This window comes from Cydia amplana, chromosome 27, assembly GCF_948474715.1.
Source record: "Cydia amplana chromosome 27, ilCydAmpl1.1, whole genome shotgun sequence".
NCBI lineage: Eukaryota > Metazoa > Arthropoda > Insecta > Lepidoptera > Tortricidae > Cydia > Cydia amplana.
Window position 1 is genome coordinate 4,681,875 of NC_086095.1, and position 15,075 is coordinate 4,696,949.

The window sequence follows — 15,075 nt, forward strand, 5'->3', positions numbered from 1 at the left end:
TTATTCTATTTCGATGTCAGCGGCAAACATATAATCCGCCTGGTAAGCGGTCACCGTAGCCCTTGGCCTTACAACTTCCCCTGGATCCTTAAGTCCCTACTAGAATTACAAAAGTTTTAATACTTAATCATTTTTGCAGGTTTTTGGAGGAACAGTTAGCAGACATGTTCAACGAGACGTGGAAGAAATTTAACATGGAGGAGCGACTGTTGAGCGCACAGACCGAGATTAATATAGAAGTTAGCCAGCTGGAAGGTTAGTTACTTCTAGAACCTTCTTTCTACTTCTGTGTACAGTATCTAACGTCTAGGGGACATGTTCAACGAGACGTGGAAGAAATTCAACATGGAGGACCGTCTGTTGAGCGCAGAGACCGAGATTATTATAGAAGTTAGCCAGCTGGAAGGTTAGTTACTTCTAGAACCTTCTTTCTACTTCTGTGTACAGTATCTAAGGTCTAGGGGACATGTTCAAGGAGACGTGGAAGAAATTCAACATGGAGGACCGTCTGTTGAGCGCAGAGACCAAGATTAATATAGAAGTTAGCCAGCTGGAAGGTTAGTTACTTCTAGAACCTTCTTTCTACTTCTGTGTACAGTATCTAACGTCTAGGGGACATGTTCAACGAGACGTGGAAGAAATTCAACATGGAGGACCGTCTGTTGAGCGCAGAGACCGAGATTATTATAGAAGTTAGCCAGCTGGAAGGTTAGTTACTTCTAGAACCTTCTTTCTACTTCTGTGTACAGTATCTAAGGTCTAGGGGACATGTTCAAGGAGACGTGGAAGAAATTCAACATGGAGGACCGTCTGTTGAGCGCAGAGACCAAGATTAATATAGAAGTTAGCCAGCTGGAAGGTTAGTTACTTCTAGAATCTTCTTTCTACTTCTGTGTACAGTATCTAAGGTCTAGGGGACATGTTCAACGAGACGTGGAAGAAATTCAACATGGAGGAGCGACTGTTGAGCGCACAGACCGAGATTAATATAGAAGTTAGCCAGCTAGAAGGTTAGTTACTTCTAGAACCTTCTTTCTACTTCTGTGTACAGTATCTAAGGTCTAGCGGACATGTTCAACGAGACGTGGAAGAAATTTAACATGGAGGAGTGACTGTTGAGCGCACAGACCGAGATTAATATAGAAGTTAGCCAGCTGGAAGGTTAGTTACTTCTAGGATCTTCTTTCTACTTCTGTGTACAGTATCTAAGGTCTAGCGGACATGTTCAACGAGACGTGGAAGAAATTCAACATGGAGGACCGTCTGTTGAGCGCACAGACCGAGATTAATATAGAAGTTAGCCAGCTGGAAGGTTAGTTAATATTTTATGTAGCATTCATGGTAATCCAGAAGACTTCAACAAATTATAACAGCTAATTATGGCAGACTAGCTACCCGCCCCGGCTTCGCACGGGTTAACAAATTATACATAAACCTTCATCTTGAATCACTCTATCTGTTAAAAATAACCGCATCAAAATCCGTTAAAAAAATTTAATTAATTGAAATTTATTTTCAGAGGAATGCAAGGAAATAGACGCCATGCTTAACGAGTGCCAGAGGGAAACGGACAAGCTGAGGAACGACCTGTACGCCAAGTTCGCTGACGATCGTACAGAATTGCCGCCCATCGCCATCATTGACACTCCTACCAATCAGGTGAGTTTTATTAAACCGCAAGCAAAATACATCCATAAAAACGATTACTACGCTACGATTAATAGTATTTTATGCAACCGTTGTTTAAGAGGGATCAAAAAAGGCGATTGGCGTGAGTAACAATTTGAAGCGAAGCCGAAAATTGTTAATAAAGACGCCACGAGTATTTTTTGACTCAGTTAAACAACGTTGTATACAATACTTTTTCTACGACCAAGCACTTACTTTAAAATAAAATTGTAAATATAACAAATATTTTTCATTCAAGAAGTAGCAAAGAATGGAGGGTACGGGCGGGAAAAGAATGAATGAAATAAAAAAACATGTCTATGGTTCACTCATCTGTCAGAGATGACAGTTAAAATTAGGTTGGCAACAATGTATTTCATACAATATTTTTTAAGTGGTGATTACACGACCCTAAATGACGAAAAGTACGGGAGTACAATAAACTAGTTATTTAACTATCAACAGCGAATAAAAAATAAACCATTTTCGGTTACAGGTGTAGTTAAAGTGACGTCTCAAAGTTTGTGACTCCCCCCTCCCCCTTGTCACACCATGTCACATTTTCTCGAATATGCAAGACCGATAGAGAGGTTAGATAACAAAATTTCGACTCTCGTTTACGGTAGACCCTTAGATTGTGACCATAGACTAGGAATCCTCTAGACGGAGTTTAGAGCAATTATTTCATGAAACCGATGCTGCCAAAAATACGGGGGTGCGGGGGACGAGGTGAGCGAGTCCCGTGCCGTGATTGGTCCGTTCAAAGACACGGACCAATCACGGCACGGGATTGACTCGAAGATGGAGTAAAACTACCGTATAAGTGGCAGAGGGGGTAGCGTAGCGTTACTATGCTCAGTCTAGAGGATGTCTTGTCTGTGATTGTGACTGATGGTGGGAGTGGCGCCCCCTAGGCAGAGTTTGCGTATATTCCCTATTACTTTTTCCAGTGGTCCGGGCTTGAAGATGGCGTGACGTCCCCACCACCGGTGCCAGAAACTAGGGAGGTAATTACTTACACGTCTTAAATAATATCATACATTAACTGACATACCTAAATGTCATCTCTCCTTCTTCCTCGCCTTATCCCGGCATTTTGCAACGCGAGCCTGGGATCCGCTTGACAACTAATCCCAAAAATTGACGTAGTCACTAGTTTTTACATAAACCATCAGACCTGCCAACCCAGAGAGGGAAACTACGCCTTATTGGGATTAGTCTGGTGTCTTCACGATGTTTTCCTTCACCGAAAAGCGACTGGTAAATATCAAATGAATTTTCGTACATAAGTTCCGAAAAACTCATTGGTACGAGCCGGGGTTTGAACCCGCGACCTCCGGATTGCAAGTCGCACGCATACCGCTAGGCCACCAGCGTGAACTTATATACTACAGATACTTAACTTACACGTCTATAATATCATAAATTAACTGACATAAATGTCAGGCAGGCCGAAAAGGAGATGGCGGGACGACTTGGACGCATTTTATCCGGATTGGTGGGAAAGTACAGACGACAGGGTTGAGTGGAGGAAACGGGGAGGCCTTTGCCCAGCAGTGGGACACTAGACCTAGACCAGGCTAACAAAAAAAGTGTCAACTGTTCTTCCTCGCGTTATCCCGGCCTGTGATCCGCTTGACAACTAATCCCAAGAGCAGACGTAGGCACTAGTTTTTATGAAAGCAACTGCCTGCAGACCTGCTAAAAGGGAAACTAGGCCTTATTGGGATACCTATGTCCGGTTTCCTCACGATGTTTTCCTTCACCGAAAAGCGACTGGTAAATTAAATATCAAATGATACTTCGTACATAAGTTTGAAAAACTCATTGGTACGAGCCAGGGTTCAAACCTGCGACCTCCGGATTGAAATATCGAGGATATGTATTGTAATCTATTCCTAGTCAACTAGGCCACTTTTGTGTTATTTCTACTCAGAATCACGAGCTCTTTCGATCCTAATGGGATAAAAAAAATGTCCCAGAGTTTTTTCCTATCGTGTTACCATTTCCCCATATACTTTGTATGGCGGTAACAAAAAGGAAATTTTGAAAAACGTATGGAAATTTTAGGACACCTTTTTTCTCCTATAATGATGAAAATGGCTCGTGATCCTGACTAGAAATAACACAAAAGTGGCAAAAAAAGGTCACAATATATAAGAATGCCAAAAAAATAAAACAAACGCTTAATTAACACACTCTTCGATCAACACGGAAGGGATGCGGCATTCGCACTATTGCCCCTCTGCCTAGGTACAAGATCAACTGATCTAGCGCGGGTAATAAAACTAGTTGCGCTCGGATTTTAACTAGACCGAGTCCAGACGCGCGAGTGAACACAGCAGCAGAAAAAATGCCTAATTGCTCGGTTTTTTGTTGTAAAAAGAGGTCGGGGACATCAAATTTACAAAAAGAAGGTGTTACATTTCACACGTAATATTTTTTTTACATGTCATACGTTTAATTATATTTAAACACAATTATTATATTTTAGTCTCATGTAATTGCTGGATTTATCGATTTTTCTCGCCCAGTACAAATTGCGGATCGGTCGAGCAACAAATCCGACTTCTCATCTCTTGACGAAAATGTGTTAGTGTGCGTGTTGTGACACTTGTGACTCGTCCGTACACAAAAACAGATCGAGGTGTGCAAGATTTGTCTGTGTAGGGTGTCATTTTCTATGTATTTGTGTCGTCATTACAGATTGGATTTTGTATGCAAGTGTGTGAGAAGTGCGACTGTGTGCACGTTCCCCCCCGCGAAAAATGGCAGAATGATTTGAATGTCAAGATATCGCTTGGGCCTATCCCTTCTGACCTGTCGGAAGCCCGTGTTGATTGAAGAACACACTAGTATTCTATACCTGTATCATTTGTCGTACACAGAGACCCAAACGTCGTTCGGCGGCAGCGGCGGAACCGCCAGCGAAGCGCGCTGCCATCCCTCTCGGCTACGCTCCGCTAGATGGCGCTAGCACCAGCAAACCTATGGTAAAATTAATATACATACTATCTTATACCTTTATTGTGTTTTTTTTACAAATAATAAATATAAAACTGTAAAAACTAGATCACAATTTGTTACTGACAATCATTATATTTTTGCAGGAAGCAAAACCGGTTCCGTCTGCAGACTTGGCAGCTCAAAACGACGATGACGTAAGTTAATTACTTATTTTACAGTACATATGGCCCTATTTTCCCGCACTAGTGCGTAAAATAGCACTTTTCGTGTGTATGTAAAGGTAAAAACAATGAAATTATATCGCGGTAGGCCCGTTTGTGTAATTAAATATGTGTACAAAACGCGAGAGCTTAAAGTGTTGTATGTCAAAAGTTTAAAGGGCCATATGTACTGTAAAACGTTGTACGATACACGTGCGAATAGGTAATTCGCAATTCGTGTCGATTTAAAACACTCCATTCGGTCGTGTTTTAATTTATCGCCACTCGTTTCGAATTTCCTCTTTTCCGCAATTGTATCGTAAATAATTATTAAAAAAATCCCCTTTGTCCTATCTTTAAACAGGCCTATTGTAAAAAGTCTTAAATATTACGCTGAATATCTGAAACGCCTTTAAATGTTTTAAAGCGTGGTTTATACTAGCAGAAAAATGCTACTTTAGTAGTGCATGTTTATTTTCCATTATATTTTCACGAAAACGTACAAACGTGTCTTGCTATTTCAGTCAGTCTCCGTACAAAAAGTACTGAAGTTGACTTTCCGAGAACGTTTTCGAGAAAATACAATGGAAAACAATTGGGTACTTTCCTCTACTTAAAATAAATGATTTCACACCGTGCACGAAATAAAGCACCAGATAATTATTAGAAAAACATAGATAGCAGTTATTTTTAAATACTATTTCTATTTAATAAATCGGATTGAAATATAAAAAGTAGGTGGAGTTGACCGTGACGTCACTACACACGTTTTCATATAAATTCCATATTGGCAAATTGTTTTGATAGTTCTAAAAAAGAAGCTGATTTGACTAGTAGGAAAGTAGCCAATTATGCACTACATCCAGCGCTCGGAACCGGTTTTTTTGTACAACCCAAAATAGTCCAATATTTTTAATTATTTTATGCTCTTTACCTGACTGAATCATGTATTTAGGTCACAACTTCGTATCATTAGACTGTCCCATTAAAAAAAAAATATATAAACCAAAGAACGTAATAATACCGGTATTTTTTGTATGAAGAAAAAACCGGTTCCGAGCCTTGCTGTAATCTTGTTGTTTTTTTTTTCTACAGAACGCGGAATAAATAAATAAAGTTTTATTTCACGCAACACGTACAGTTATACACCCATATTAGTAGATAGATAGATAATATTTATTTCTGATTGAAAATTTACATGTTACTTCCTTAAAAGTAAATATTATTGTATGTAATAATACCGGTATTTTTTTGTATGAAGAAAAAACCGGTTCCGAGCCTTGTAATCTTTTTTTTTCTACAGAACGCGGACATATCGGTAGTGAAACTGTCCGTGGAGTCCGCGCCGGCTGGGTTGCCGCCGCCGGGCGTGGCTGCGCGCGCGCCGCTCCGGCCCAGCATGCTCGTGTACGCCATGAAGAACTCCTTCGGGGCGTGGCACAAGGTCCGCGTACAGGAGGTCCAGCCTAAAACGGTGAGTTTGCTGAATATCTGTCCCGCCGAGTTGGCTCCCGGTCCCATATTGGGATACCCTCCTCCAATTGTGGGAGGATTTAAAACGGTGAGTTTTTAACAAGCATTTATTTAGTTTTTCTACTCGTCGATTGCAATGCTTGAATTAAGACTTCGTATACCAAAGTGAAAGCGCATACTTTTTCACTATGGGATAACTCAACTATAATATTCAATATGATTCTTCTACTAGTTTTAAGTTTTTTTTTGTTGACTCGTAGAAAAAGTATTGTATACAATAGTGATATAATCAAGCTTTTCAATCTCGTACCTTACTTAGGCAACTTAGCAAGCGAAAAGCTCTCCATTATATCACGATTGTATAAAATACTATTTACTTGCCCCGTTGTCTGTAATCAAATCTTGCAACTCTTGCAAGTTACATTTGACCATAGAGAAATAGAGTAAGTTCCGCTACTCGATGCTAGATGTAGACACTGAAATTAATAGTCTTTTTGGTATCAAAACTGATGTATGGAGTGAGCAATCTATGTATTTTTTTCTTTTATTACAACGTCCAGCCATCTTATAAAAATGAATTACCTCTTATTCTACAGCCCGGCCAATTCACCATGTGCCGCGTAAGATTCGAGCAGCCAAAGACAATGACGAAGCTACTTCCGGCGCGCTGCCTCGCTTATGAACAACCACCGGAAGTGCGGCTCACTATTGGTTAGTATCTCATTTTATTTGTTTATTTGTTTATTTATTAGGATCACCAACAGAAGATACAATTTACATACGAGTATACGTTACAAACCAAGAGGGCACATTTATTATTGATCCCCCACTTAAAGGCAATCACAGCATGCATTAAGTATTATAATGTTTAATTTAAACTGTAAGTTAACTCTCAGAAAAAGACTAACTAAGCATAAATTACAATAATTTAGAAAAAGTACCTATAAAATACTAATTAACAACTTAACATTAACAATAAATTTTCCACACAACGCAACTAAGGTGAGTTAGACGAGCTAACTGAGGTTGCCAACAGATAATAATTTGTTTTTAAATAAGGCTTCACTGTCGTGAAACACATCCAATGAGGGGACATTGTTAGCATGCTTGTTGTATAGGCGAGCCAAGCGAGGCAAAGGGGAATGAGCTAATAGGTTAGTTCGACTACGATTTTAGCAAAAATGTCATGTTGTAAAGTTACCAATATAGTTTACTGTACATATGGTGCTATTTTACCGCCCTAGGGCGCGATTAAGGCCCACTTGCACCATCCCTCTAACCCGGGGTTAAGCGGTTAAACCGTTAACCGAGTGTCAAATTGTACTGGTAACCATGGTAACTCCAGGTTTAACCGGTTAGCCCCGGGTTAGAGGAATAATGCAAGTGCACCTAAGGGGAATACGTGCCGTTATGTCATAGAATAAGTAATAGTATTATCATACAGCACGGCCACGCCCCGCCCCGCCCCGACTTGCATTACCTCGCCCCGCGACATGAATCTGCCGGACTTCTGGCGTACTCTCAGTAAAGCGAACCCACCCACACATACACAACGACGCGTGTACAGACGTGCCGCGCACACATATAAACACAAATGATTTTTGATGTATGGCGTGTCCGCCCTGTGCCTATATATGTCAAACATTTTAATTGCCATATTTACTGTGCATATTAAGCGGTGGTGGCCGAGTGGATATGACATCCGACTTTCAATCCGGAGGTCGCGGGGTCAAATCCTGGCTCGTACCAATGAGTTTTTCGGAACTTATGTACGAAATATCATTTGATATTTACCATTAGCTTTTCGGTGAAGGGAAACATCGTGAGGAAACCTGCAATACATCTGCGAAGAAATTCAAAGGTGTATGTGAAGTCCCCAATCCGCATTGGGCTAGCGTGGGGACTATAGCCCGAGCCCTCTCGCGCGTGAGAGGAGGCCTGTGCCCAGCAGTGGGACGTATATAGGCTCAATTTATTTATTTATTATAATTATTATATTTACTGTAAAAAGTTGTACAATACACTACAAACATAATCTTTTCGCAGGTACCCGAGTGGTGGCGTTGTTCAAAGATCATCGTCTCAGTGTGGAGAAAAGAGAAGATGGAGAAAAGAAGGAGGCGTACTACTCCGGCATCGTGGCCGAGATACCCAACCCGGTCAACAATTTCAGGTATACAATTTATATACTTTAATAACAAAACTTCCGTGAGACAAAGACATATTAAATATATTAAAAAACGGGTCACTCAAGTATTTTAAGTCGAAAAACGCTCGACATGTTTCACTTCGTACCGAGAAGTCACTTCTCACTCACTCACTGATGACACTTCTCGGTACGAAGTGAAACATGTCGAGCGTTTTTCGACTTAAAATACGTGAGTGACCCGTTTTTTAATATATTTAATTTATATACTTGGTCAACCAGATCTTGACAGTAGAAAAAGGCGGCAAATTTGAAAAATGTAGGCGCGAAGGGATATCGTCCTATAGAAAAATTTTTACTGACAAGATTTGGTTGACCAGCTATAGTAGTTCAAGGGAGAAAAGTACAGAATATTATAGTATTTTATGCAACCGTTGTTTAAGAGAGGTCAAAAAAGGCGAGTGGCGTGAGTAACAATTTGAGGCGAAGCCGAAAATTGTTAATAAAGACGCCACGAGTATTTTTTGACTCAGTTAAACAACGTTGCATACAATACTTTTTCTACGACCAAGCACTTATTTCGAAATAAAACTGTAAATTTAACAAATATTTTTAATTCAAGAAGTAGCAAAAATGAAGGGTACGGGCGGGAAAAGAATGAATGAATGAATGAAATTTAAAAAAAAAACATGTCTATGGTTCACTTATTTGTCAGAGATGACATTTAAAATAAGGTTGGCAACACTGTATTTCATTCAATACTTTTTACGTGGTCATTACACGAAGTATCGTAAAATCACCAAAAAGATACTGCGTGTATGCACAAATTCTTTTTTGGGGAACAGACTAAAGACTTGTCTTGACAACTATAAGGTAGGGTTTTAAAGGTGTGTGCACGACCCTTTAAATGACAAATAAAAGTAGAACAACGACATGTGGCAATGAATGTGTTAACTTAAACGGTACTATCCCCAGATACCTGATATTCTTCGATGACGGATACGCGCAATACGTGCAGCACGCCAACACGCGCCTCGTGTGCGAGTGCGCACCGCGCGTGTGGGACGAGGTGCACCCGTTCAGCCGTAACTTCGTGCGGGACTATCTGCGGGCGTACCCGGAGCGACCCATGGTGCGGCTACACGCCGGCCAGAGCATCAAGACCGAGTGGGACGGTGAGTGTATCTCACTCTAGCACCGTATGAGAAGTTCACCCCTTCAGCCGTAACTTCGTGCGGGACTATCTGCGGGCGTACCCGGAGCGACCCATGGTGCGGCTACACGCCGGCCAGAGCATCAAGACCGAGTGGGACGGTGAGTGTATCTCACTCTAGCACCGTATGAGAAGTTCACCCCTTCAGCCGTAACTTCGTGCGGGACTATCTGCGGGCGTACCCGGAGCGACCCATGGTGCGGCTACACGCCGGGCAGAGCATCAAGACCGAGTGGGACGGTGAGTGTATCTCACTCTAGCACCGTATGAGAAGTTCACCCCTTCAGCCGTAACTTCGTGCGGGACTATCTGCGGGCGTACCCGGAGCGACCCATGGTGCGGCTACACGCCGGGCAGAGCATCAAGACCGAGTGGGACGGTGAGTGTATCTCACTCTAGCACCGTATGAGAAGTTCACCCCTTCAGCCGTAACTTCGTGCGGGACTATCTGCGGGCGTACCCGGAGCGACCCATGGTGCGGCTACACGCCGGCCAGAGCATCAAGACCGAGTGGGACGGTGAGTGTATCTCACTCTAGCACCGTATGAGAAGTTCACCCCTTCAGCCGTAACTTCGTGCGGGACTATCTGCGGGCGTACCCGGAGCGACCCATGGTGCGGCTACACGCCGGGCAGAGCATCAAGACCGAGTGGGACGGTGAGTGTATCTCACTCTAGCACCGTATGAGAAGTTCACCCCTTCAGCCGTAACTTCGTGCGGGACTATCTGCGGGCGTACCCGGAGCGACCCATGGTGCGGCTACACGCCGGCCAGAGCATCAAGACCGAGTGGGACGGTGAGTGTATCTCACTCTAGCACCGTATGAGAAGTTCACCCCTTCAGCCGTAACTTCGTGCGGGACTATCTGCGGGCGTACCCGGAGCGACCCATGGTGCGGCTACACGCCGGCCAGAGCATCAAGACCGAGTGGGACGGTGAGTGTATCTCACTCTAGCACCGTATGAGAAGTTCACCCCTTCAGCCGTAACTTCGTGCGGGACTATCTGCGGGCGTACCCGGAGCGACCCATGGTGCGGCTACACGCCGGGCAGAGCATCAAGACCGAGTGGGACGGTGAGTGTATCTCACTCTAGCACCGTATGAGAAGTTCACCCCTTCAGCCGTAACTTCGTGCGGGACTATCTGCGGGCGTACCCGGAGCGACCCATGGTGCGGCTACACGCCGGGCAGAGCATCAAGACCGAGTGGGACGGTGAGTGTATCTCACTCTAGCACCGTATGAGAAGTTCACCCCTTCAGCCGTAACTTCGTGCGGGACTATCTGCGGGCGTACCCGGAGCGACCCATGGTGCGGCTACACGCCGGCCAGAGCATCAAGACCGAGTGGGACGGTGAGTGTATCTCACTCTAGCACCGTATGAGAAGTTCACCCCTTCAGCCGTAACTTCGTGCGGGACTATCTGCGGGCGTACCCGGAGCGACCCATGGTGCGGCTACACGCCGGGCAGAGCATCAAGACCGAGTGGGACGGTGAGTGTATCTCACTCTAGCACCGTATGAGAAGTTCACCCCTTCAGCCGTAACTTCGTGCGGGACTATCTGCGGGCGTACCCGGAGCGACCCATGGTGCGGCTACACGCCGGGCAGAGCATCAAGACCGAGTGGGACGGTGAGTGTCTCACTCTAGCACCGTATGAGAAGTTCACCCCTTCAGCCGTAACTTCGTGCGGGACTATCTGCGGGCGTACCCGGAGCGACCCATGGTGCGGCTACACGCCGGGCAGAGCATCAAGACCGAGTGGGACGGTGAGTGTATCTCACTCTAGCACCGTACAGGGACGAGGCACCTCATCACCCCAGCAATTAATTTGCTGTATTTATTGATAGAGATTTTTAATAATCATATTCTATTGGAACAGGGTCGCTTTTGCTTCGTTCAATTTTAAAACAACGGATAATAAACTCTATTTTCTACACTATAGGCACAGAATAAATAATAGTACTAGGTACAGAAGATTCACTCTCTAACAAAACGCGTCTTTTACGACAGATATGACCGCTAGGTGGCGCAAGCGCGAGCAGGCGACCGTTCCGTAGCGGTGCGCGGCAACTACTATGGCTAGACACCAAAATTAGTTTGGCCGCATGTACTTTTAGGTACTTGTAGCGACGCGACGAAATCGCGGAGTGAGCCACGCTTGCTATAGGTTCAAATTTTGGATTTTTTTAACCGACTTCCAAATCTAAAAGGAGGAGGTTAACAATTCGGTTGTTTTTTTTTTTATTTTTTTTTTATGTTTGTTACTCCATATCTCCGTTATTACTGGACCGATTTTGAAATTTTTTTTTTTGATTGTATGTATATGCATACAGATTGGTCCCGTTTTTGTCAAAACCCAGTTCTGATGATGGGATCCATGAGGAATCGAGGGAACTCCTCAAATCTTAAAGGCATACATATAGTGATTTTTGTGTTTTTATCAACAAATCAAGCATATACATTTTAAAAAGTGACATTTGATGAAGTGGAACTGCTGATGATGATCAGAACGGAACTCTTCAACGACGCATAGTACACGTTTGACGATTTGTCCTCTTCGTTATGTTTGTTAAGCAAGTTAAGTTTTTAAGCCACATTTTTGTCAAGCTCGAGTTCTGATGATGGGATCCATGAGGAATCGAGGGAACTCCTCAAATCTTAAAGGCATGCATATAGAGATTTTTGTATTTTCATCAAAAAATTAAGCATTTTCATTAAAAACTGTCGCATTTGATGCAGTGGAACTGCTGATGATGATCAGAACAGAACTCTTCAACGACGCATAGTACACGTTTGACGATTTGTCCTCTTCGTTATGTATGTTAAGCAAGTTAAGTTTTTAAGCCACATTTTTGTCAAGCTCGAGTTCTGATGATGGGATCCATGAGGAATCGAGGGAACTCCTCAAATCTTAAAGGCATGCATATAGAGATTTTTGTATTTTCATCAAAAAATTAAGGAACTCTGTGATGAAACAACGCAACCTAATTGTGTTAGGGGTTTTTAGAATTGTCTCGATGAGTATTAGTTGTCTGTCCTAAGAAAAGTACAGTCAGCGATAAAATCTTGTACCAAAAATGAATTTTTCGCCAAAAACTTATTCACTTGCACGAATAGAAATTATTTACTGTCAGACCAATTAATAATTTCTATTAATTCATAGCTGGTATAGGAGGATATATTTAACTCAATCAACCTTTTCACAGGCAAATGGTGGGTCTCCAAAGTCCTGCAAGTGGACGCGTCCCTAGTCCTAGTGTACTTCGAAGGCAAAAAGGACAACAAGACAGAGTGGATATACCGCGGGTCCACTCGCCTCGCACCTTTATATCTGGAGTTGCAAGCAGCGGAAAGGACCAGAGCTCGGCCTTTACCGAGAGCGCAGGCTGCTAGAAGGGTGAGTCATAGTTCCCTGGTCCTAATACTTCAGAGACAACAAGACAGAGTGGATATACCGCGGGTCCACTCGCCTCGCGCCTTTATATCTGGAGTTGCAAGCAGCGGAAAGGACCAGAGCTCGGCCTTTACCGAGAGCGCAGGCTGCTAGAAGGGTGAGTCATAGTTCCCTGGTCCTAATACTTCAGAGACAACAAGACAGAGTGGATATACCGCGGTATAGTTTGTAGCTTTCTAGTAGAGCCCGAAGGCTTATCCTATTGTCTATTGTTCAGTAAAATCGCACGTGCTACTTACCTGCAAAAAAGGGTCTTCATTATTCTATTTGGCACCTGAGCGCGGGCTAGTCCAACGCTCAAAAAACCAGTGTAGGTGCGCTCTCCGATAACGCGCCTTTGTTACGCATCTCGATGACACATTTTAGACTGGTTCTGTAGCGTTCGACTCGCCGGCACTCAGTAACCGAAGTCTGACCGCACACATCGTAACAAAATATTTATCCATTAGTTCATTTTGAATCTTATTGCAATTTCCATAGGAGTTGTAATTCAATTACCTGGGTAAAGTGAACGAGCGATTTTTTATGCAGGTGGTTGTGGCACGTGGCACGAGCGGTTTTACTTAACAATAGACAATAGGATTAGCCGTCGGGGTCTATTAGAAAGCTACAAACTATACCAAATTTTAACTTAATTGGTCCAGTACTTTTGGAGAAAATGGGCTGTGACAGACGGACAGACAGACAGACGCACGAGTGGTCCTATAAGGGTTTCGTTTTGAGGTACGGAACCCTAAAAAGTAGGTGAGCTGACCGTGACGTCATTGTGTAATGTTTCATATAAATTCCATATGTATTAGCAAATCGTTTTGACAGTTCTGGAAAAGAAATTGATTTGACTAGTAGGAGAGTACCCTATTCCATAGACCAGGGGTTTTATTTATAAGAAATAGGTAAGCATTTGACCACAATCTCACCTGATGGTAAGTGCCGATCCGGTCTAGGATGGAACATGCTTACCTAAAAGATGCTTTCCAAAGTGGGGGGCGCCCCCCTTTCTGGAAAAGAAACTGATTTTAGTAGGAGAGTGTTCGCGCTCTAGGGTTATTTTTATCCCATCTCACTTTATATTATTTTTGTATTATACTTCGTTTTTTTTAGCATTAGAAATAAGGCAATTTTTTCAATTAAAAGACATGTCAAAATCGCTTACCTTCTTTCAAGTTCTTTCTAATGCTAAAAAATAATTATTCGAATATTATAAAAAATAAGAAAAGGAACGAGAAATCGGTTTATTATCGTTTTATTCAAAAGCTTTTTTCACATATTGCTAAAACTAAGGATATTTGGCAGAAATCCACTTAATTGACTAGGTTTTATCAGCCTACTACTTATAAGATGCCCACATTTATAAAAAAAAAGCGGCCAAGTGCGAGTCGGACTCGCCCATGAAGGGTTCCGTATTTAGGCGATTTATGACGTATTAAAAAAAAACTTCTTACTAGATCTCGTTCAAACCAATTTTCGGTGGAAGTTTACATGGTAATGTACATCGTATATTTTTTTTAGTTTTATCATTCTCTTATTTTAGAAGTTACGGGGGGGGGGACACATTTTACCACTTTGGAAGTGTCTCTCGCGCAAACTATTCAGTTTAGAAAAAAATGATATTAGAAACCTCCATATCATTTTTGAAGACCTATCCATAGATACCCCACACGTATGGGTTTGATGAAAAAAAAAATTTTGAGTTTCAGTTCGAAGTATGGGGAACCCCAAAAAATTATTGTTTTTTTTATTTTTGTGTGAAAATCTTAATGCGGTTCACAGAATACATCTACTTACCAAGTTTCAACAGTATAGTTCTTATAGTTTCGGAGAAAAGTGGCTGTGACATACGGACGGACAGACAGACGGACAGACAGACAGACAGACATGACGAATCTATAAGGGTTCCGTTTTTTGCCATTTGGCTACGGAACCCTAAAAAAACGAACTATAGAGAAGAATAAT

The 15,075-nt window shown here is 42.6% G+C and overlaps 1 protein-coding gene across 1 annotated transcript in view; it reads left to right on the forward strand.

The window, feature by feature from the left end:
* The window catches only part of LOC134660417 (uncharacterized), a 68,385-nt gene that overhangs the window by 14,162 nt on the left and 39,148 nt on the right, over window positions 1–15,075 (forward strand). The window contains exons 14-29 of the mRNA XM_063516157.1: window positions 140–255; window positions 311–406; window positions 456–557; window positions 613–708; window positions 758–859; window positions 915–1,010; window positions 1,211–1,312; window positions 1,520–1,659; window positions 2,619–2,675; window positions 4,557–4,661; window positions 4,779–4,829; window positions 6,139–6,309; window positions 6,905–7,019; window positions 8,355–8,481; window positions 9,430–9,629; window positions 12,875–13,065. Coding sequence (XP_063372227.1) covers window positions 140–255; window positions 311–406; window positions 456–557; window positions 613–708; window positions 758–859; window positions 915–1,010; window positions 1,211–1,312; window positions 1,520–1,659; window positions 2,619–2,675; window positions 4,557–4,661; window positions 4,779–4,829; window positions 6,139–6,309; window positions 6,905–7,019; window positions 8,355–8,481; window positions 9,430–9,629; window positions 12,875–13,065 — 1,867 coding nt within the window. The remainder of the gene's footprint in view (window positions 1–139; window positions 256–310; window positions 407–455; window positions 558–612; window positions 709–757; window positions 860–914; window positions 1,011–1,210; window positions 1,313–1,519; window positions 1,660–2,618; window positions 2,676–4,556; window positions 4,662–4,778; window positions 4,830–6,138; window positions 6,310–6,904; window positions 7,020–8,354; window positions 8,482–9,429; window positions 9,630–12,874; window positions 13,066–15,075) is intronic.